General features: G+C 38.6%; 1 protein-coding gene across 2 annotated transcripts in view; it reads right to left on the reverse strand.

Moving 5' to 3' along the window:
* Positions 1-23,447, reverse strand: part of LOC113043382 (signal transducer and activator of transcription 5B-like) — a 72,947-nt gene that overhangs the window by 2,768 nt on the left and 46,732 nt on the right. For both annotated transcript variants that reach the window (XM_026202727.1, XM_026202737.1), the window contains 15 exons: positions 17,005-17,139; positions 16,775-16,931; positions 16,411-16,500; positions 12,858-13,032; positions 12,300-12,430; positions 10,966-11,117; positions 10,455-10,610; positions 7,419-7,598; positions 7,060-7,147; positions 6,236-6,358; positions 5,695-5,787; positions 3,798-4,004; positions 1,797-1,891; positions 538-680; positions 207-362 (listed from right to left, as the gene is read on the reverse strand). In XM_026202727.1, the coding sequence (XP_026058512.1) occupies positions 207-362; positions 538-680; positions 1,797-1,891; positions 3,798-4,004; positions 5,695-5,787; positions 6,236-6,358; positions 7,060-7,147; positions 7,419-7,598; positions 10,455-10,610; positions 10,966-11,117; positions 12,300-12,430; positions 12,858-13,032; positions 16,411-16,500; positions 16,775-16,931; positions 17,005-17,132 (2,074 nt within the window). In that variant the 5' untranslated portion in view covers positions 17,133-17,139. The remainder of the gene's footprint in view (positions 1-206; positions 363-537; positions 681-1,796; positions 1,892-3,797; positions 4,005-5,694; positions 5,788-6,235; positions 6,359-7,059; positions 7,148-7,418; positions 7,599-10,454; positions 10,611-10,965; positions 11,118-12,299; positions 12,431-12,857; positions 13,033-16,410; positions 16,501-16,774; positions 16,932-17,004; positions 17,140-23,447) is intronic.

The raw sequence follows: 23,447 nt of genomic DNA on the forward strand, positions 1-23,447 counted from the left end.
ATAAGAGTTCATTTATAGAGTAACATACTCATAATAGAAATCCTTCGTAACATTACAATTATCTTTACTGTCCGTTTAGATTAGTTTTTACATCCTTAAAAATAAAAACAAAAAACATACTGATCTCAAAGACTTTGAATGATACTTTGTGTATATATATCATGTCAAGAAAAGATGAGAATTATGTAGATAGAGCTCAAGCTTACACAGTGGTGGGGTGTAGTATTTGGAGAAGACATCGTCTTTGGGCCGGTCAGGATAGAGGAACAGGAGATGATTCAGGTCGCTGATGCGATCCGCCAAGGAGCGGATAGAGAAGTCTTTGGTTGTGTATGGCATGAGGTTCCACACCATCCTTTCTCCTATGAAGACCACACATACGCACTCTTTAGCAGAAATTTAGAGCATTTAAAGCCACTGTAAGTGATCTGTTTTCAAGTGCCATGCATAAAATGTCCCTATTATACAACAGAATATTATAAAGTGCAATAAAGTGTGTTGAGGAATGGCAGTGGAGGAGCAGAGTAATGGTTCTACCTGCTTTGTTAGGGTTCTCTGCCACCCAGGCTATGGTGATGCCACCAATTTCTGAATCACTGAAGCGCAACAGGAAGGTTCCGTTGGGTTTGGACATCAGCATGTCCTGAGCTTGCTGTTTATTCACAAAGCCAAGAATCGCCCTGAGACATACAAGCACATAAACAAACACATGAACACAAATCTGCATGCATGAAAGGACGTTTACACACACAAAGACAAAGAGACTGCTATCGTTTGTGTACTGTTCAGTTTCATCATGATTAGTGCTCCCAAACAATTAATTGTGATTAATTGCATCTAAAGTAAGTTTTTGTTTACATACTATATGTATTTGTACTGTGTATATTTATTATGTATATAAATGCACATGCATACAGTATGTATGTATGTATATATATATAGATAGATATATATATATTATTTAACATAACATATTCTTCTTAAATATATACATGAATGTGTTTGTATTTATATATACATAATAAATATACACAGTATCCACACATATATTATGTAAACAAAAACTTTCATTTTGGACGCGATTAATCGCGATTAATTGTTTGACAGCACTAAGATTTGTACACAAAGATAACAAGATGTGGACGACTGAGGGTTGAAAGAGATCTTATCAAAGCCGCAAGAGGTCTCTCAGATCTTACTTCTGTGTTAAATCCATGGATTAATGCCTTTAATGTATAGTTTTAACCAGCACTATCTCTCAATCAGCCAGTTGCCATGCCAAAGAAGCACTTCATAATGAATATATCTATTAAATACCACTCAAAACATAAAATAAGATGAAATAAAACTAGATTTAAGAATGTGTTTCATTATGACTAACAATGTCCAGTAGAGCAGCCAGGTTAAACTATGAGAAGTGTCCATGACTTCACCCAATTTATATTCAGGAATAAATCACTGTGCCATTTTCTTGTCTGTTAATTAAGTGCATTTTCCATTTAAAGTCACATAACTGAAATACGAACAAACGTCACTCTCATTTTTTTGTGATTCACCCCTGGTTCATACGGCATTAACAGCAGCATTCTCAGCTGAGTGTGAGAGATGTCATTGTTATGTGAGGGCAGAGCGGAGAAACAGCTTTCATTCTATTACTTTCTGCTCGTTCATTGACTGAGCAGCAACAAAGAGGGATTTTTATTTAGCTTTTACACATGGATGAACTGTAATCATTAACATTAAATCTGTAGGAACGTGAGTTATATGTTCGTGTTCTCACAGAGTTCAGTTCTTACCCGTCATTCCAGTGAGGCTTCAGGTGTTTTTTAGTAAGCTCCATCACACCATCAAACCACTGCCAAAAAGTGAAGTTCCTGCCTGGTAAACTCTCCTACAATGACAAGAAACAAATCAGATTTAAAAGATAACTCATGCACAGTAAATGAGTAATGAAGTCAATGATGCTGAGAAAACAACAACTACAGATTTACCTACATTTGTATCCTTTAAGTTCTAAAAACATACAATCAGAACCAAACTGAGGCATCTCAACCTCTTTCACAGATTTACCACATAGATTCATTTATTATTAGTTACGTCTCATTTTTGAACAGACAGTGGGTGTACAGATCTAAAGTGTTAAAAAAGCCCTAGTAGCATGTTGTAGACTAAAATCTCATCAAATCATGTAATGATGCTTGTTTCCTCACAGATGCTTAATAGTTATTTAAAACAAAGCATGGAATCATGAAAGAACAATCTGCTGAATTCCTGGTACATGTGCCTCGTAAGTGATGCGTTCATTGGAAACGGACATGGAGTTGACAAATTAGACAGCACACAGCTAGAAGTGTTCGTGGTAAAGGGAAGATTCAGGGCTTAAGAAACACAGGCATGACTGCCTGGATGAGAGCATGATCCGCTGCCTCAAATTCAGTCTGTTTTTAATCAGTGATCCACAAGCAAAGTCACATTACTTAGGACTGAAGACAGGATGTGTTCGTCTCCATCTCTTTCACTTTAATCACTCTATTTCCTCAGAACACAATGTTCTGTGTCCTGACCATTTCAACAGTTAGCACGAAGATCACACCGAGCCACACAAACACACAGACGTCTCTTGACAAATGTACAATGAGGTTCAAATGTGAATTTAAACATGGAAATAAATAGTCAAGTCTCATTTATTTCTATAGCATTTTATAAAATAAAGACCGTTTCAAAGCAGCTTCAGAGAAGCAAGGAAATATGAGTGTTAATGCTGCAAAATACATCAGAATTGTATTATCAATAGCGTCATTATTCAGCTATTTAGTTCAGTTTTGATTTATTTGATTTATTTCAAAAGTTTCAGTGTTGCAAAGTGTCAAATGTTGCAAATTACAGTGTCAAATATTGCTGGCTGGATGGATAGATAGAATTCTGCATTATTAGGTCACTAAACCAAATAAGCAATTTGTGACCTAATAATGCAGAATATTCTGATCTTGTTTCCATTTAAGAATTAAAAACATCAGGCTACACACAAACTTTGTGCAAGTGTGTGCATATGTGAGCATTGTATCAGTGACTAAATAAACAAAGCCATAAACACAAATGATGCCTGAACTCCAAAGGCCCTTGCTGGGAACACTGCCCGCTCAATGTAGCAGATCGACAAAGGGCAGGTTCAAAGGCAGCCACAGCCTTAGGCCTGCCTGCACATCAAAAGCACTCAGATCACACCTCACTTCCTGAATAACCATTAACTATTGCAATGGACGAAAAGCAATGTCGATCAGATCAACTACCATTCTGCCCCAGGTCGCCGGATTGCCAATTAAAAAAAAAAAAAAAAAAACGATGAGAGAATAGTTTGGGATTAAACCATCTGTGAGAACAACGCTCAATAACGGCAGTGCTTTTGGGTAAAAAGCAGCAGGTCACAGTCACGGTCAGAATTTGTTGCAAAATAATAGGCCATAATGCTTTCAGATTAATCAAATCTTGTGTACAGCTGTCAAAACCATGATTTCATGAGTAATATTGAAGTACAAAACTGATTCTATTCAGTATGGAGTGCAACTGAATGCAAATGTGTTATGAATTATGTGTTAATATAACTTTAAAATTCCAACTTCCATTTCCATGTTTCAACACTAAAAAAAATTGACAATGATAAGAAATGATTCTTGAGCAGCAAATCAGACTATTAGAATGATCTCTGAAGGATCATGTGACACTGAAGACTAGAGTAATGATGATGAAAATTCAAATGATGAAAGCTTTGCCATAATCACAGGAAAAAGCGTGTTTACCCTGTTAAACTGTGACCAGGTCATGGTCATGTTGCGGTAGTCATCCGGGTTGACGCTGGAGCTGCTGAAGGCTTTCTGAGCGAGAAAGACAAGATTCCCCTCAGACAGACCTCGATTTGATTGCACCTCGGCCTTGTACTTCATATTCAGAGCCTCACACAACTGCGGCCATAACACCTTGTCGGGCACAATGAAAGGCACCCGTCCCTGAGAGAGAACAAGAAAATGAGTACATTATCATAAACTTTAACAATTTATTGAGTTGGAACGTGTATCATCAGGCAGGTTCTCAGTGGGTCACAATCACTTTGGTTTTAAGGTTGTCTTTTAGGAAAGGAACAGGGACATTTTAATGGCAGTGTAGAGGGATATACTGTATTATATCAACTCCACTCATCACATCCTGCTTGATTTGCATAAACATCTAACATGTTCTGTATGGATGCCACTCACTGCTGCCATAAAGAAACCCATATTGGTGACTAGTGTTGATCTGATGTTATGTTGATCTGACTTCTATGTACTACTTTTAAAATGCTTTTATTGTTATTCACTCACTTTTCCATTTGTATTCCAGGGAAGAAAAACGTTGTACAGGTTTAAAATGACATGAGGGTGAGTAAGTGATGGCAGGATTTAAATGTATAGATGCACTGTTCCTTTAAAGAGAATAAGGGTAGAGTATGTACACTAAAAGAACATGAGTCATATACCATCAGCCACTCAATCGACACCCACACTATGAAACATAACCCCTGGAGAACACTATAGGGACTGCCGCCAGTGGGACCACTGTCTGAAGCATGTGTGAAACAACTCCAATCCCATTGGCCAATGTAGCCCATGATGTCACAGGCAGACTTTTTTTTTCTTCAGGAGCCATTTATTTGTCATAAAGTGTGAACACAATATGAGACAACCGAGGCAAGTTAGCATTTCAGTGTGTGCCTCTGTGTCTGAGGTTTCTGACACCAGTGGTTGGGCTGCCCACCTTATCAGGGTTTTTCAAGTAGGCAGCCCCCTGAGCCCCTTTTCTAGGGTTTTAAGTAGATGGTCTACTTCCCTTTAACCTTTAAGCTTAGTCAGGTAGTAAGGGTGGGCCACCCCCCACCCAGTGGGTTTTTAAGTGAGTGGTCCCCCTGGGTCCTGCATGCTGATTTGACTCATTATAACATGGCCTTCTGATTATAGCTGTGTTCTTAACCTGGTTAATGGAATGTCCCTCCTGATTGGCTTGCTTCCCCATTTTTGAGTTATGTTAGTGGCCTGAGGTGAATGAGAATGAGTTCCTTAGAAGGGGAACGTCTCGGGTTATGCACATGACCATGGTTCCCTGAGAGGGAATGAGGTGCTGTGTGCCCTTGCCATGCCTATTTTTTTGCCTGTTTTCACATCTCCTTCAGACATTTGATGCTGATTCGGCAGGCGCCCTCTTCCAGGCACCTGTGGGCCAATGAGGTTGGCATTGTTTCACATGTGCTTCAGACACCCATCCTGCTGGTGGCAGTCCCCATAGTGTCCACTAGTGGACGCATCATCTTGTTACCTCTCAGGGAGCCATGGTTACTTGTGTAACCCAAATGTTTTGTTTGTTTGTTGTGGGGAGTTTGAGAAGAAGAGTGGGTGAGAAATTACATTGATTTGTGTTTTCATGTCAGGGCCGATCTATGTGATGTTTAACATAGTTAAGTTCTTGGACCTTTTTTTATTACCACATGACCAGGGAATTTGTTTCTATGACTTCCATGTGATTTCGCTATACAATGGCCTCATGAGCTTATTACAGGCACAATCGACCTAGTATTCAGTTACTTTGCTCAAGGGCACAATAATGATGGTCTGATCTTCAAACACTACAGCACCCACTGAAATATGCACTGATGTTTCAGGAACTCACCGGTTCAGCAAATGCATTATCCCACAAAACTGTTGCAGTGGCATTGTTGTCTTGACTTCCATGAACAATTACCACCACAGGCAAAGAGAGAGTCTGGGGGGGGGAAATGTTTGGATGAGAAAAATGAATGAACTGATTTGTAAATGACTAGTATATATAAATACTCTTGAGCACCAGATTGACAAAATGGAATCTGGAGGATCATGTGACACTGAAGACTGGAGTAATGAATTTCAGCTTTGTATCACAGGAATAAATTACATTTCAAAATGTATTAAAATGGAAAGTTATTTTAAATTGTATTAATATTTCACAGTATTACTGTTTTACTGTATTTTTGATCAAAATGCTTTGTTAAGCATAAGATACTTCTTTCAAAATCATATAAAAAAATCCTACCGATCCCTTACTTTAAAAAGTAATGTATAGCATAAATATAGTGACTAAAATATAATGTTTGCTATTTACTGTAAAATCTACAAAAGCTTTAAATGGTTCCTGATAGATACCGTTTACTAGGCACACAACCTCTCAAGCTCACCTTAACCTGAAAGACCAACTCATTTCCCCCAACACTGAACTGTGATTCAAACAAAATGGTAAACTTCTCCTCGGTAACAGACTCTGCCCCGCGACGGTCTGAACGTCTGATCCGCTTCAGAGACTACAGGAAACATGAGAAAGAAAGGAGAAAATATATATATTTACTTTAATATAAGCAGTTCAATTTGTTCTTCCTATATAGCCACTATCACACAAAACACCCCCAAAAAGAACTCAAGCTACATTTACAAATGTCACTCACTAAATACGAATAATTCAATTATACATTATATTATACAAATGATCTAACCAAGTGTTTATTAAAAAAAACACAAGCACTTCTGAAATTAAATATAAGTATTTTTTTATTTGGATTTAATTTTAATTCTAAAATAAAATATACTGTACTAATGACGGCAGGATTATTTGGATACTTTCTGGTTGACAAATGCACAGAAATAAAAGTTTTTTTAAAAAGAAATGTTAGTGCTAAGATAATAATACTTGGGTTGATAATCTGTTCATAAATTTAAACCCTATACGTCCTATTGTATATTGTTTATCTAAAGGTTCTCTAAGCTGCTCTATTTTTATCACAACTGACTTATATTGTATGTCAGGCTTTACAGGGCTACTGTAAGTGTTAACCGGATTCGTTGCTGAGGCAAAACCAAGAATAGAGCTCTGTTCTCTAAGCAGGTACAGAGTAATTTATGAATAAACTTAATGGTGGCTGACAGTGTAACCCTTCAGTCAAGTTCACACGCTCATCTTACAGAGTTTTCTCTAAAGTCAGATTTTAGACAGCCACACGGCACTTACCATGTTTCTAAAGTGTGCACTTAGAGTGCCTGTGGTCTGGTGATACTCCATCACACAGTTGTTATTCAAGATCTCACCACTGATGTCACTGTTAGACAGACACATAGATATACAGAGAATGGTGATGTGATTACACATAAATGATAATGAGCATTTGAACTAAGATCAAGATCCATTAAGTGACAAATTTAGGTAAAAATAGGGTTTGTGCACAATACTTGTGCATTGGGGAATGTAGATGGGCGCCTGATGAAACATGCTTTGTTTTAAAAGCTCCAGGCGCATTAGGCCAGTTCACAGTGAGTCATCAACTACACCCAGAGGAGTTACTAAATACAATGTGCTGTGTTTCCACTCACTTTCTGGTGTTTTCATTCTTGAGCAGGGCCTTGGCCTGTTGCTCACTGATGATGGTGGCTTTGACCTGCGGCGGGTTCATGTGCACGTTCAGTTTGCCACCTACCAGCAAACGCACTGTCGCTGCAAATTTTGTTTGTGTTTTCAGCACCTGAGGTGGCTGCTTTTCAATGATGAAGGTACTGCAGACAAAACACACACGTATTTACTGTACATCCATATTTATAAAATATATTGTATATCAAAAAGAGAAAAAAACACGTGCACTAACGTACTAAGTTTGGAGTCCGTTTTTTGAAAGAAAGTAATATCTTTATCATTAAGGTTGCATTAAATTGATCAAAAGTGACATTACTAAAATACATTTACACAACTGTTTCCAACTTTGATAAAAATAAGTAACTGTAATAATATTTCACAATATTCATGTTTTTAATGTATTTTTGATCAAATAAATTCAAACTAAAGTCAACCACATGAGCACTTTTCCTGCTTTCCATTCATCTTGGAAAGTCTAAATTTGGAAAAGCGCAACAGAACATTACTTCAAAAAAATAAAGCCAAAATATGCAGGTGTAAGATGAATGTTATAGAACACTTTTAAAAACTGCGACACAGTGAGCTGGTGGGGGCAGTGGCATCTGGACGGGCAGGACTTGGGAGCAATCCAAGACCTCGCTTTAACAAGGCACAGAGAAAGGAAAGGCGACAACTGATCCAAGATGAGGTCCGAGCTGGAATTCCCAGAAAACATTGCAGTGACCACACTCAGGCCAGACGTTGTTCCAGTGTCAGAAATAACAAGGCAAGTGGTCCTGCTGGAGTTGACCGTTCCCTGGGAAGACCGGATGGAGGAGGCTTTTGAGAGGAAGAGGGTCAAGTACGAGGAGCTGGCAGGTGAATGCAAAAGCAGGGAGTGGAGGACCCGATGCAATCCCATCGAGGTCGGGTGTAGAGGATTCATCGGCTAGTCACTCATCAGGGCCCTCAAGATGCTTGGGGTGAAGGGACTGCACACCAGGAAAGCCGTCAGATCAACCCTGGCTGGGTCGCCTAGGTGAGGGTGTATGATGGCCCCGAAACACCCAATGAACCAAGGATACATCACTGATGATGTGTCTGAGTTGCACCAGAGGTGTATTTCAAGAACTATAAATAAATTATTTAAAATAGGAACTACAAATAAGTAATTAAAATTAAAAAAAAGTTATTAAAATAGATAAAATGATTAGACAGTGGTCGTTTGAACAAGTGCCACTAAGCAATAATGGAGCATGTGGACTATTCACCACATCTCTGACAATTTTGTTCTACTTCAAATTGAATTAATTTTGATATGTGGCTATAGTATGTGTGTTATATATAGTTACACAGCCAGTGTGACACTTCTCAGGTTGATGGAGATCCATTCAGACACTGATGTTAAAAGCACAGTTCCCATTAGGCTCAGTGTTTCGTGACTGCATGGCCTGGGGCACCAAACACACACACACACACACACACGCGAATGAACCACCACCACCCCATTCATCCCCTGTGATAGGTGTGAATGCTGATAGCTTGAGATATTATGAAAAGAGAGTGAAGGAGAGCAGAAGTTTGTAGACATCCCCCTGTGTCCCACCAAAGTGATCTCTCTGACAAATGGCCTCTGTTGATTTCTCACAGATACTGAATAATACATGAACACTCAATCATCTGGTACTGAGACGTTCATCTTTTCATTTCATAAAATGTGAGAATGAACAATGTGAAGAGATAGCTCACCCGGAAATGACAACTGCATAGTCATATTCTCAACCTCCTGCTACTGCAAACCCTTATTATGACCTTTTCTGTTCCTTCAGAGCAAAAAAAAGGCTTTGGGATTTCAAGCTTCTAAAATGATGCAAAAGCACAATGAACGTATCATAAAGTGATAACATATGACTTCCACATTATATTTCAAGTATTTTACATTGTCTTTTTTTTAAAGAAATGAATATTTTATTGCTGAAGGATGGATTCAATTTATCAAAAGTGACAGAAAAGACATTTTAAAAAGCTTCCTATTTCAAATAAATGCTGTTCTTTCTATTCATTAAATAATCCTGAAATCCACAAAATGATATACACAAAAAAAAATAAAAAAAATAAATAAAATTCAGCAGTGCAACTGTTTTCAACATTAATAATAATCAGAAATGTTTTTTGAGCACCGAACCAGCATATAAGATTTATTTCTGAAGGATCGTGTGACACTGAAGACTGAAGAAATGCTGCTAAAATTCAGCCTTCGTATCGTCGTAATAAATTAAATTTGAAAATATATTCAAGTAAAAAAAAAGAGTTATTTTAAATTGCAACACTATTTCACAATATTGCTGTTTTTGCAGTATTTTGGAGCAAATATATGCAGCTTTGGTGAGCAGAAGACAAAACACTACGTGCATTCGTGACTGATGTAAAAATCTCCATTTCATGTATAAATTATGTGTTTTGAGTCAGATTTTTTTTTTCAATGAGTTGATCCAAATTACTGTATGATGCATTTATTAAACTTCTCTTATGAAGTAGGGCAGATAATTGATGTGCATGATAACATATTTCTCTCTGTTACACACAAACCACTGTATGGCTTCAGAAAACTCGTAAACAAAAATTATGATGCTTTTGCACCCTTTTTGAAGCTTGAAAGACAATTCATTGTAATTTGATGGAAAAAGTGATCAACACATTCTTGTATTATATGGAAGAAATGTCACGGGTGTGAGTTATTATTGGAACTATCCCTTTAATAATTCTCTCAAGATTATTCACTGACTACCCCTTACCCCTTCCTCTACACACACATAAAGAACACAGGAAGGAGAGCAATGCACGTCTTGACATGATCCGTTCAAACACACTGTGAAGTCACCTTGAAATTGTAGCAATGTCGAGAAAGAGAAATAATAGAAATGCATGATGTTGATTACAGGGAGGATACTGCTTGTGTTACTGCACTTTGCAATCGCTTAACCTCACTGCATTTCTCTCTCCCCCACACAAACACACACCTAGTGACTAAAGTGGAGATGATGTCCGTGATGGTGCTGTTGAGTTCGGTCAGCATCTCTTCGATGGGGCCGGGAATGGGCAGCTGCTGTCTCAGATGCTCCGCCCTCCGGATCTGCTGACGATTCTGCCAAATGGTTTCCGCTAGCTTCTCACACCTGTGCACAAACACGCGCAGACATGCCAAACCAAAACATAAACTACAGAGCTGCTCTCTGCATATGCTGTGTATGTGTAATATAAACACAAATGTGCAAAACCACAACAAGTGCATGCCTCGGATTATTTGCATAACTGTCAGAGTGTGTTTATTGCTTTATTTAACTATGTACTAGGACAGATTTGCCCCAGAAGATAGCTAAATATAAGAAACCCTCTCTTTAGGAAAACAAAATAAAGCAAAGTAAATGGTTTGGCTTAATATGTAGCCATCAAAATTATGTTTCGCTTTAAAAACAACAGATGTCTATGGTATGCCTTCAGTTAGGCTGCTAAGTATACATGTGTGCGCACCATGACTGTAGTATGTCCAGTCCTCCCTCGGGCGGCCCACCGTTGCCAGCCAGTTGTTGACGTCTCTTCCACTGAATCAGCTCGTCGTCAAGAATCACCGTCTGCTGTTTCCTTAGCAATGCCAGTGTCTTCTGGTGCTTCTCTGCCAAGCCCTGAGCACACACACACACACACACACACACACACTCATGTAACACCACATGAACAGATGTGAACATATCTGCCTTCAGGTTTGGTGATTCCATCAAATGGAAGAGTTGCTTCCATATTAAAGGAGACAAATAAAGGAAAATAATGCAGAATCTTTTGAAGTGAAAGTGTTCCTCATTTTACCTGAATGTGGATATCTTAATGTTGCGATGATGTAGCAACAGACTTATCTGTATTGTACATTTTCATATTGTGATGGACCCAAGTGTAATGGATTATCGATGGATTTATTCATTGGTTGTTGATTAGATGGAGACAGATCTGAATGTGAGTTTGCAGAAAGGGGCGGGTGTAAAGTGGGATAAATGATTGGAGGAGTCATTTTACTGGAAGACCAAGTTATACATTTTGATTCAAAGTTATGAGGTCAAGACGAGTGAAACATATGCAGGGATGACTCATTCACAATAAGAGCATTAACGTGAACTTTCATGCCGACTCTGAATGTTACACGGTTAGCCAATCCAAACTCAGGTAAATTACATATACTGTAGATGGCCTTAATTTACAGTAGCAAAAAAAGTTTAAACGGCCAGAAAAAAAAAAAAAAAATGTGTAACTATATCTTTAAGGGGAAAAAATACACTATTGTTCAAACGTTTTGGGTCAGCAAGAGTTTTTATAATGTTTTTGAAATGTCTTATGGCTGCATTTATTTGATCAAGAAAGAAAGAAAGAGAGAGAAAGAAAGAAAGAAAACTGTAATATTATTACAATTTAAAGTAAGTGTTTTCTATTTGAATATATTTTAAAATGTAATTTATTCCGGTGAAGGCAAAGCCAATGGCAGCAGCCATGACCGTGTTCTTCAGGGTCACATGATCCTTCAGAAATCATTCTAATGTGCTGATTTGCTGCTCAAGAAACATTTTGTATTATTATCAATCTTGGAAACAGTTGTGCTGCTTAATATTATATTATATATTTGAAATAAAAATAATTTTCAACATCATTAATGTCTCTACTGTCACTTTAAATTAATTAAATGTATCCTGGCGGATTAAAAGTATTAATTTATTTAAAACAACGACAACAAAAACATAGTAACCCACAAACGTTTGAGCAGGACAATGTTTCCGATATGGCCGTGTAAAGTGTTGTATTATGCTAGCGCATGTGTGTACCAGTCTGTATTTCTGCAGGGTGTTGGCCTCTCGGGTCAGCCAGGCCTCTACTGTGGCTCTCTTGCTGAGCAGGCTGGGCTCTCGGAGCTGTCGGTCAGCTGGAGGCAGCGTGGCCAGACTTGATAACTGAGCTGCACACAACAGAGAGATTTAGTTCACAAAGATGAGCTTTGTTGGCCGCCATTGACTTCTATAGTATAGAAAAACATATTTACAGGGGAATGCAATGGTTTGGTTACCCAAATTCTTCAAATGATTATGTTTGGAAGTTCATGCTGGTTTGGATCAATTGAGGATGTGTTTATGATGGCAGAATTTTCATTTCTGTGTGAACTATCCCTTTAAAATTTATTTTTTATTTGTTATTCAATGGCATTCTCAGGAATTATGGGAGCCTACAGGCTGTTTTAATGAGGATATATTTGCTTTATTATGTACTGAATGAAAAAAATAGCATGTGTGTATGACTGCACACACAACACAAGTTCGATTCCCAGGGAATACATGAACTGACGAAATGTGAATCTTGAATGAAAAGTAAGTTGCTTTGCTTTATACCCTGTATTCTGAGGCTCTCCTGGTACTGTATAATGAAGTACTCCTGGTTGTGCTGTAGTTTTCGGAGATCATTCTCTGTGTCCTGGGTCAATACTCTGAGCTCCTCGAATGCCTGGTTTATCTGATGGTACTTCTGCGACATGCTGTCCATCAGGCCGCCCACCGGAGAGCTCGACTGCCAATCACAGACACACATGAGTGACAAACAAGTTGCTGATTATGGTTCAACATTGGGCTTGACAGTACAAAAGTTTGATAAACTAAGTAGATGTTCAAGGGTTGGGGTTTGTAGATACTTTCAAAACAACCTGACAAACAGTTATACTAATAAAATCCCACAAACCAAAGCTTCAATATTTATAGTAGGTCCTTATCATCCCTGTCCTGTTGTGTATTAATAATCCACCCAGATAAGGTTATTCGTTTATGCCCATGTAAGACATGTATGTGTGTTTAAACAATATATATATTGTTTGTGTAGTGCATACATGGTATGTGGACATAAATATTACATCTTTAAGTACAGGTGTGTCTGAGATGAGTGGGTGTTTTAATGTGAATTTAAGCCTCTAGATTTACTGATATTGCCTTTAGTTTTATGATTTTATTGTTTGTCAGTCGATAAGATAAGTTGATAAAACCTGAAATTTCCTCTTTTTTACTCTCACAAAACTGAGCAGATGTCATGAATCTGTGTGTAGGGGTAAATATGTACAGTATTGTTCAAAATAATAGCAGTACAATGTGACTAACCAGAATAATCAAGGTTTTTAGTATATTTTTTATTGCTACGTGGCAAACAAGTTACCAGTAGGTTCAGTAGATTGTCAGAAAACAAACAAGACCCAGCATTCATGATATGCACGCTCTTAAGGCTGTGCAATTGGGCAATTAGTTGAAAGGGGTGTGTTCAAAAAAATAGCAGTGTCTACCTTTGACTGTACAAACTCAAAACTATTTTGTACAAACATTTTTTTTTTCTGGGATTTAGCAATCCTGTGAATCACTAAACTAATATTTAGTTGTATGACCACAGTTTTTTAAAACTGCTTGACATCTGTGTGGCATGGAGTCAACCAACTTGTGGCACCTCTCAGCTGTTATTCCACTCCATGATTCTTTAACAACATTCCACAATTCATTCACATTTCTTGGTTTTGCTTCAGAAACAGCATTTTTGATATCACCCCACAAGTTCTCAATTGGATTAAGGTCTGGAGATTGGGCTGGCCACTCCATAACATTAATTTTGTTGGTTTGGAACCAAGACTTTGCCCGTTTACTAGTGTGTTTTGGGTCATTGTCTTGTTGAAACAACCATTTCAAGGGCATGTCCTCTTCAGCATAGGGCAACATGACCTCTTCAAGTATTTTAACATATGCAAACTGATCCATGATCCCTGGTATGCGATAAATAGGCCCAACACCATAGTAGGAGAAACATGCCCATATCATGATGCTTGCACCTCCATGCTTCACTGTCTTCACTGTGTACTGTGGCTTGAATTCAGAGTTTGGGGGTCGTCTCACAAACTGCCTGTGGCCCTTGGACCCAAAAAGAACAATTTTACTCTCATCAGTCCACAAAATGTTCCTCCATTTCTCTTTAGGCCAGTTGATGTGTTCTTTGGCAAATTGTAACCTCTTCTGCACATGCCTTTTTTTTAACAGAGGGACTTTGCGGGGGATTCTTGAAAATAGATTAGCTTCACACAGACGTCTTCTAACTGTCACAGTACTTACAGGTAACTCCAGACTGTCTTTGATCATCCTGGAGGTGATCATTGGCTGAGCCTTTGCCATTCTGGTTATTCTTCTATCCATTTTGATGGTTGTCTTCTGTTTTCTTCCACGTCTCTCTGGTTTTGCTCTCCATTTTAAGGCATTGGAGATCATTTTAGCTGAACAGCCTATCATTTTTTGCACCTCTTTATAGGTTTTCCCCTCTCTAATCAACTTTTTAATCAAAGTACGCTGTTCTTCTGAACAATGTCTTGAACGACCCATTTTCCTCAGCTTTCAAATGCATGTTCAACAAGTGTTGGCTTCATCCTTAAATAGGGGCCACCTGATTCACACCTGTTTCTTCACAAAATTGATGACCTCAGTGATTGAATGCCACACTGCTATTTTTTTGAACACACCCCTTTCAACTAATTCAACTAATTGCCCAATTGCACAGCCTTAAGAGCGTGCATATCATGAATGCTGGGTCTCATTTGTTTTCTGAGAATCTACTGAACCTACTGGTAACTTGTTTGCCACGTAGCAATAAAAAATATACGAAAAACCTTGATTATTCTGGTTAGTCACATTGTACTGCTATTATTTTGAACAAAACTGTATCTTCCTCTACGCATGCACAAAGCAAACATATAAACTTTATTTCTGAAGATTGTGAAAGTTATGTTGGTTTTTAAAATTGACCAAACTCACTGAACTTATGTGTACAAAGACCATCATTTTAATCAAGAAGACAACATAGTCATCTCTTTTTTAAAATATGCTTTATAACTTTTGTGGGTGTGTGTGTGTGTGGTGGGGGGTTCAATTTCTGTGATGATTTTAAGGAAATCTCATGGCAGTTTTACATTTTAATGTCAGGTAATAATTCTTGGAATTAACAGATTTATTACTATTACACTTATTATTACATCAACAAGATCAACAAAACCTGCAACATACAGAAATCAGTTCAGATCAGACTTTAAATCTGTTCAAGTCTGTTCACTTAAGTTCACTACAGTTCAAAAGTGTGGGGTGAGTAAGATTTGTATTGTGAAACATTAATTATTGAATTCAACAGGGATGCATTCAATTAACCAAAGTCACAGTATTTTGTTTTTACATTATTACAAAAATAAAATAAATAAATCAGTTTCATAAATACTTGTGGAATTTCTATTCATTAAAGAATCCTAAAACAATTATGGTTTCCACAAAAATATTAAGCAGCACAGTTAATTTGATAATAGTAAGAAATGTTTCTTGAGCATCAAATCATCATATTAGAATGATTTCTGAATGATCATGTGACCCTGAAGACTGGAGTAATGATGCTGAAAATACAGCTTTGACATCACAGGAATAAATGACATTTTTAAATGAATCAAAATAGAAAGTAGTTATTTTCAATTGTATTATTATTTCACAATATTACTGTTTTTACTGTATTTTTGTATCAAATAAATGCAGGCATGATAAACTTTTTGTATATATATATTTAAAACAATCTTGCTGACCCCAAGTTTTTGAACAGCTGCATGTGTGTATTCTGTATGAGTTTATAAATTATTCATTTGACTTTTATAGGGGCTTAAATTCACAACTTCCCTTATGGATATATTTTCATGTTTTATATGATTGTGAGAACCTTGTATATGCCTCATTTGTAAACGTAGTGATAAACAGAATTAGGTTTTACTAGAATTCTACTTCATTGGAAAAAAAGGAAGATGACATGAAATGCATTCAAAATCAACCGGTATTTCACATAAACTGCCCCAATGAAGCCACAGTCTGAAATAGATCTGTCCACTCTGTGTCTACTCACATTAGTGGCCTCTCTGACGAGTCTTTGCTCTGTGTACAGGATGTGTTTGATGCACCTCACCAGCTCCAGGGGACAGCGGTCATACGTGCTCTGAAAACACACACACAATCAGAATAAACGATCTACTCTGCGTTTGTGTTTTACTTTAACACACTCATGCACACCCCCACAACACTAATGACGTTAAACCGATGCTGCACATTCCTGACTGACCTGTTCTTATCAATAGCTTCACTGCCATGCACTGGCATACTTTGTCTCATTTAGTTTTAGCTATAAACTCTCATTTTATTTCTCCTAAGATATTATAAAAGAATATAATGAATTTACTGAACTATATACATAGAAAAATAACAAGCAGAACCTTTAGCTGTGAAGCATAATGTCCTAATTTGATCTTGAGTAAGAAGCCGTCCTCTCCCACTTGATGCTCTGCTTTCTTCTGTAGTTCCTGGATCAGGCTGTCCAATAAACGCTTGGCTTTAATCTCCTCCTGAGGGTTCTCTAAATCTATCGCATCCCTGAGAGAGGACACACTTAATAACACTGACATATAAAAAAAGACAAAAACTGACAGCTGCACTCTTGACATACCAGAGTTGTCCCTCTATCCACTGGGACAGGTAGTGTCGCACCTCTATGGGGAAGTGTTGCCCGTAGAGAGACTGCATCTGGTGTAGAGCATCTCCCTGCAGCTGCTGGGCCTGGATCCACACTGCCATTTTCACTCTGAAAGAGACAAAAAGAGAGGAAAATCAGTACAGCACCAGAGATGAATGACAGCTGCGTAACGTGAGAAATGATGAAAGAGGGTAACAGGGAAAACCAAAGAGAGCGACACACAAACATGTTTACATTTCAGCCTAAAATTATATATATATATATATATATATATATATATATATATATATTCAATTTTCATAGTCATGAAAATAAAGAAAATTCTTTGAATGAAATGGTGTGTCCAAACTTTTGGTCTGTACATACACATACATACATTATATATATATATATATATATATATATATATATATATTCAATTTTCATAGTCATGAAAATAAAGAAAATTCTTTGAATGAAATGGTGTGTCCAAACTTTTGGTCTGTACATACACATACATACATAATACATGCACAATACTGTATATATATATATATATATATAATGCCATAAATAGATGATTTTATTAATGACCTTCTATTAACTTCTCTAAATTAAAGAGTTCCTGTAGCTCAACTGGCAGAGCGGTGCGTTAGCAAGCAAGCTAGCGCAAGGTTGGGGGTTCGATTCCCCGGGAACACATGATAGGTAAAAATTGATAGCATGAATGCACTGGAAGTCACTTTGGATAAAAGCGTCTGCTAAATGCATAAAAAAAAAAAATAAATCCACATTTGGTGTGACCACACTATGCGTTAAAAATAGCTTTTGCACTTGTGCATTGTTTTTCAGGTAGCTTTGCAGGGAGGGGTCTTGAAGTGTTCTGTTTCTTCATGTTATTCCAGACAGACTGATGATGGTGAGACTCCTTGTGCAAACAAAAATCTCACTAGATTATTACAATTAATGGCAAAAATAATGTTTGGATGTTTGGAGATGTACACTGATATTTACTACTGACATACTATAGCAAAAGATAGAAATAACTGACTTAAAACCATTTTTAAGCTCATTGTAACGATAAAAACTCCCTAATCATCGGGAAGAAGGAGGCGGGAACCGGCGCACAATCAAAAAGCATTTTAATAATCAAAAATAAATACAAAACGGCGCGTCAGCCCCTCACGGCGACTGACGTGCACAAATAAAAAAGCAAACATAAAATAATGTCCCAGGCCTGGTCCTCTCTCGTCCTTCACGGTCGTCGCTCCAGTTTTATATCCTTCCATCTCCTACGTGGGACTCGATACTGGCGGTGGGGCGCAGGTGTAGCTCATCTCCAATCACTACACCTGGCCTCACTCCTCGTTCCCACGCCTCTCGGCCCCGCCCCACTCGCCACACTCATAAGTATAAAATCCAGAAAAATCTGCTTAATTGTCATAACAATCTGACCTCCCTGAGTCCAGCATGATGAAAACTGTGCTGCAGTGAGCACTAAGCCATGACACTAACACTGTCACAGAAGCATGTCTGATTTGTCTTCAGATCACAGAATTTGAGGGAAGGGCTCCTGCGTAATACAGAAGGTGGTGGTAACTTTCACAATACAAAGCATTGTGGGCTGTAATGTTGTGTCCAATCTTTTCACTCCTCGTGGCTTTCCAAGAAATCAGTCTGAATGCATTTAATGGGTTTGTTGTGTAAACAGCCACTTTGCTGGCTTAGCTTGAGTGTGAGAGCAAGAGGAGACTCATAAAGAAACAGAAGAAAACGTGGAGAGGAAGGAAATGAATGTGTTGAAATGAATCACGTACTCGCCTCGGAAACACTGGGATGCTCATTTAAAGTACGAGAAGTAAAAAAATAAATAAATAAATGTTAAGTAAACACAAGGAAAATTAGAAAACCTTCTTAAAGCAAGATGCACACAGAAAGATGCTGCTGTTTAAACTACAGATAGACCAATATAATATTGGACAATTTTGAGAATACCAGCATCAAGTTGAAACGAAATTACACACTTCCCCTTTTAAATTCCACAATTCAGTGTATATCTATTTTGCTATGAATAAAATGTATTATATCAAAATAGTTTCAGCCAGTTGGTCTCTAGATATCAGTATCCTGTATCAAGAGTTAAAAACCCATACTGGCCAACCACTAGTCATTTGTGCATGTGCAGAAGTGTTGGCTTGTCTATGTTGTTTGTGTTTGTTAAACTCACTGGTTTAAGCCGTCAACATATCCTGAGCATGGCTGCATGACTTGTTTGTCTCTCAACTACAAGCACTGCATAAAACATCAAATTCCACGCAAATAAACACACTCAAACTACATATTGAAGCATCACTCCCCACGAGGTCATCTGATCAGTCCGCTGACAGTTTTTATAATGATGACTGCAGAGTCTGAAATGAACCAGCAAAGAACCTCAGGGATGTTAGACTGAAGCATAATGCATTAAAGTGGACATATTTTACACTTGAGTAGCATTGCATGTTTCCCCTAAAGCTCGCTTAGCTTCTTTTTTTTCTTAGTATGGTTTCCCTGGAGTCTACAGATAGCTAGCTATTGATAGATAGATGAAAACTTGGAACTAAGAAAATATCACTCAAAATGTAAAGGTGTTAGACAAAGCTGCAATTAAAATGACCATGTGAGAAACCTTTGCAGTCGATTTGCTTTTAAGGTGAGCCTTCACCTAAGAGCATGAGCTTTCACTCAAAACGGAAGTAACTTGTGAAAGAAGAGAGTTCACAGCCCGCCTCTTCCGGTCCCACTCTCTCTCTCTCTCTGTGTGTGTGTGCGTACGTGCATGCATGTACGCATGTGTGTGTGTTTCCAAGCAGTGCAACCGCACAGACATACATGTATTGAAAGCTGCACACCTACACAGAGACACAAAAACCACTGATTTCCAGTTAGCTTACCATACACATGAACACCACGCTTATAAAAAAAAGGCAGACACAAAAGCCACTCACTGCCAGTCAACTAACCACAAAGACAAACACTCAATTCCGGTTGATGTGATGGATTAAGGAGACTGATGTGTGACGTGATTTGGATGGTGGCTGTTGTTGAAATCAGGTCAAATGTTTGTGTGATCTTATGAAGCATTTTTGACCCTGACAGCTCTCTGTACCCATTAACACTTCCTGTCACACTCCACACTATACCTTGTATTTCTCTCTTCACCACTCTATCAATCCTATTGGATACTTGTTGGCTTTAGATGTTTAATTGAGTCCACATTTCTTAGCATTTAGATCATCATCATCTAGCACTAAAGGGATATATTTAACCCTTTAGAGGAACCCTTTCGAAAAGTGCTTTCCATTTAAGAGTGCTTATTGACGAGAGTTTGTGTGCTCAACAGCAGCAACAACTGCAGAAAAATTAGTTAAAGGGTTAGTTCATCCAAAAATTAAAATTAAGCCTTAAATTACTCACCCTGAAGTCATCCAGGGTGTATATGATTTTCTTCTTTCAGATGAATTCAGTTGGATTTATTAAAAAATAGTTTTTGATCTTTCAAAGCTGTTTGATGCAGCTGGTGTTGCACTGCATTGTGGCGCTCTGAGTGTGACACATTCTACAAGTGGGCGACTTTAGTTGCTCGTCTTATTGTAAAACCAAACCATCTCCAACCTAAAGAAGCTGACCCACGTCTCGCTGTTAGCTCTTCTGGCTCTGGTTTTGAGGATGACTATATTTTCGCTTTCTTCACTCATTTTTGTTTTGTGTTGATTAGTAACATACGCACGGCACACTGTAATGACGTAAGACGTCAGGGGCACTGAGGCATTATGGGCAGTTCACCGTATTAATAAAAATGTTTTAGTTTGTAATAAAAAAAAGTTTTTTCGAGAAGTTAAAAGAAGCCCTGTTCGGAGGCTTTTCCGGTGGATCTCTTGGGGAAAATGTATTCCATCTTTTGGACTCATCAATTTTGTAATGATGCAATCATGAAGCTCGCCACTTGAGGACACCACAGACATTTAAGTAAACATCTTTCGCTTCAGACTTCAGTTTTCCACAAACAACGCATATTTGCCTTTTCTAGCAGCTATTTTATTAATCGTACATCGGCTTTACTGTTTACGTTTTTGGATTGTTGCTTCAACTAAGAAACTTCATAACACACAGGCAAGAACTCCGTAGTTGTACTGCAAATTAGTAGCAGCTTACTCATTGAGGAACGATCGTGATTTTGTACAAAAAAAAACATAAAATACAGTCAAATAAACCCCTAAATTACTAAAATCGCTACATATAATTTTTTAGAAGTGTGCGTTATTTATTTTCTCTTAAACTTCCTTCAGCTCTTTTCATGTTTGGGACATCGGATTGTACTAATTATGAAATATTCGATATCCCAATTTTGCATATCGTCGAGATAACAATTTGGACATTATCATCTAGACAATATATCGCCCGCTCCTACTTCTGTTCCTTTTGAGTTCTCCTTATATGGTCATGTTCCATTTCTTGTTTTGTTTATTGATTACTCCCCACCTGTTTCCAGAGGGAGTTTTGGAGGAGATCGGGGGCTTGGAGGGAAGCCACGCTTCCATCTGGGTGCGATGATTCGCCACGGGACTTCCAGTCCCCAGCCATGCCTTTGCGTGAGAATCCCCTGTCTCCGCCTCCAGCCTCAGGGCCCTGGACTACACTTCGGTCCTTCGACCCATCGGCTCTGCCTTGGCACCTAGCTCCCTCGTCTCCACCGTAGCCCATCATCCCACCAGCTCCACCGGGCTCCATTGTCACCCCGGCTCCGCCTTGGTCAGTCGTCGACCATCCGCTGCCTCGGGACTCCACTCCTATGGCTTCGCTTCATCTCTCCATCCCTCTGGCTCTGTCATGCTCCTCCTTCCCTCTGGCTCTACCTCCATCCTCAGTCATTCCGGCTCTGCATCGGTCTTCCGGAGCCCCGCCTCTGCCTCCGTGGCCTGTGCCTTCAGCGCTGCCTTGGACCTCTTGACACTCTGTGTCACCTTGGCTCTCCGTCTGCTCAGCTCCATCCTGGGCTCCTTATACATCTGTGCAGTCTCTGTCAGTTGGGCCCCTGGTGTGGTAGGCTCTCAATTCACCATGGCTCCTACCACCGTTGACTCCACCGATGGTCATCATCCTGACTGGCCTCTGGAGCACCATCTGGCTCCTCCTGCTCCGGGCTCCTCCCTCCATCCACTCCACCCTGGTACTATGGTCTATGCTCCCTCTCCATTGCCTGCCCCTTGCCAGCCCCACGCCCGCCTCCTGAACACCCATCCTCCCTCCGCTGGTCTATCTCTGTCGGTACGAGGACACACCGTTCCAGGAGGGGCAGAATTGTTGCAGTTATGGACTTTTTGAGTTCTCCTTATTTGAGTTCTCCTTATCATGTTCCGTTCCTCGTTTTGTTAATTGAATACTCCCAACCTGTTTCCATTCCTCTTACTTGCCATGCCTTTTTTAAGCCCTGCCTGTTCATTTCTGTTTTGTTTGCTATTGATGTGATGATACCACGATTTGGATTTGTTTTTGGGAGTGCCCTTTCTACTCCTGTGAATCATTAAAAGAACTGTTTATATATCGTCTTTGTCATGCGCTTTACTTTGCACACCAACTCGTATTACAATATCCTTGAAAATGTATCAAATGAATTGCAAGTTAATTTAATAATAAAGCCAGGTGTCAGTTGATTAAATAGTATAATTACAATAACAACATGAGATTCTTCTAAACTAATCAAATTAATTGCAAAAGAATGTAATAATATAGTCTAGACGTAAATATTCAATGTATTTTTCTATGAATGTATTCTTTTGGAATGTCAACCAATTAAAGGTTTATTTGATTAATAACAAATGCAGACACTCTTTGATCAATGTATGACATTGCCCAGATCTCACACAGACTGTGACGCCCTCAAATCAGGTGACCTCTCTTGACAGTTAGAGCTTTGTGACTCAAAGAGCCAAATAAGGTTGCCTGTACAGCTCTGAACATCATACATCTGAAGAAGCAATTTTACATGAGGATACTCCTCTAGACTTCTCATCTGCATTTAACTACAGTGCCTTGTGCTCTTGGGCCTAAACTGCAGATCAAGCTGTGATTCTGTCACATTGTGAATTGTGGACTTTCTCTCCTGCTGAGAGCAGTATGACAAAAACAGCAGCACTACTGTCTCATGCTTGTTTTTTTTCTATTGAGTATACTTGAGGAACTATGATCCTCCCAGTGCTACTGTCTGTAAGTACACATAGTATGAGGAATTCAGATAAGAGCTGTTAGATTGCAGATTATACGGCTCTGGCAGACTGCTCAGAACATTTTGAGTCCACAGCTAGAAATATATATGACCAGAAAGAACGAACAAACAACTGCTTGACTTCAACAGAAACAACAGAGAGTCAGTGAAAAACTTTTTTCAAAGGAGCAGA

Source organism: Carassius auratus, chromosome 3 (assembly GCF_003368295.1).
Source record: "Carassius auratus strain Wakin chromosome 3, ASM336829v1, whole genome shotgun sequence".
In the NCBI taxonomy this organism is placed as follows: Eukaryota; Metazoa; Chordata; class Actinopteri; order Cypriniformes; family Cyprinidae; genus Carassius; species Carassius auratus.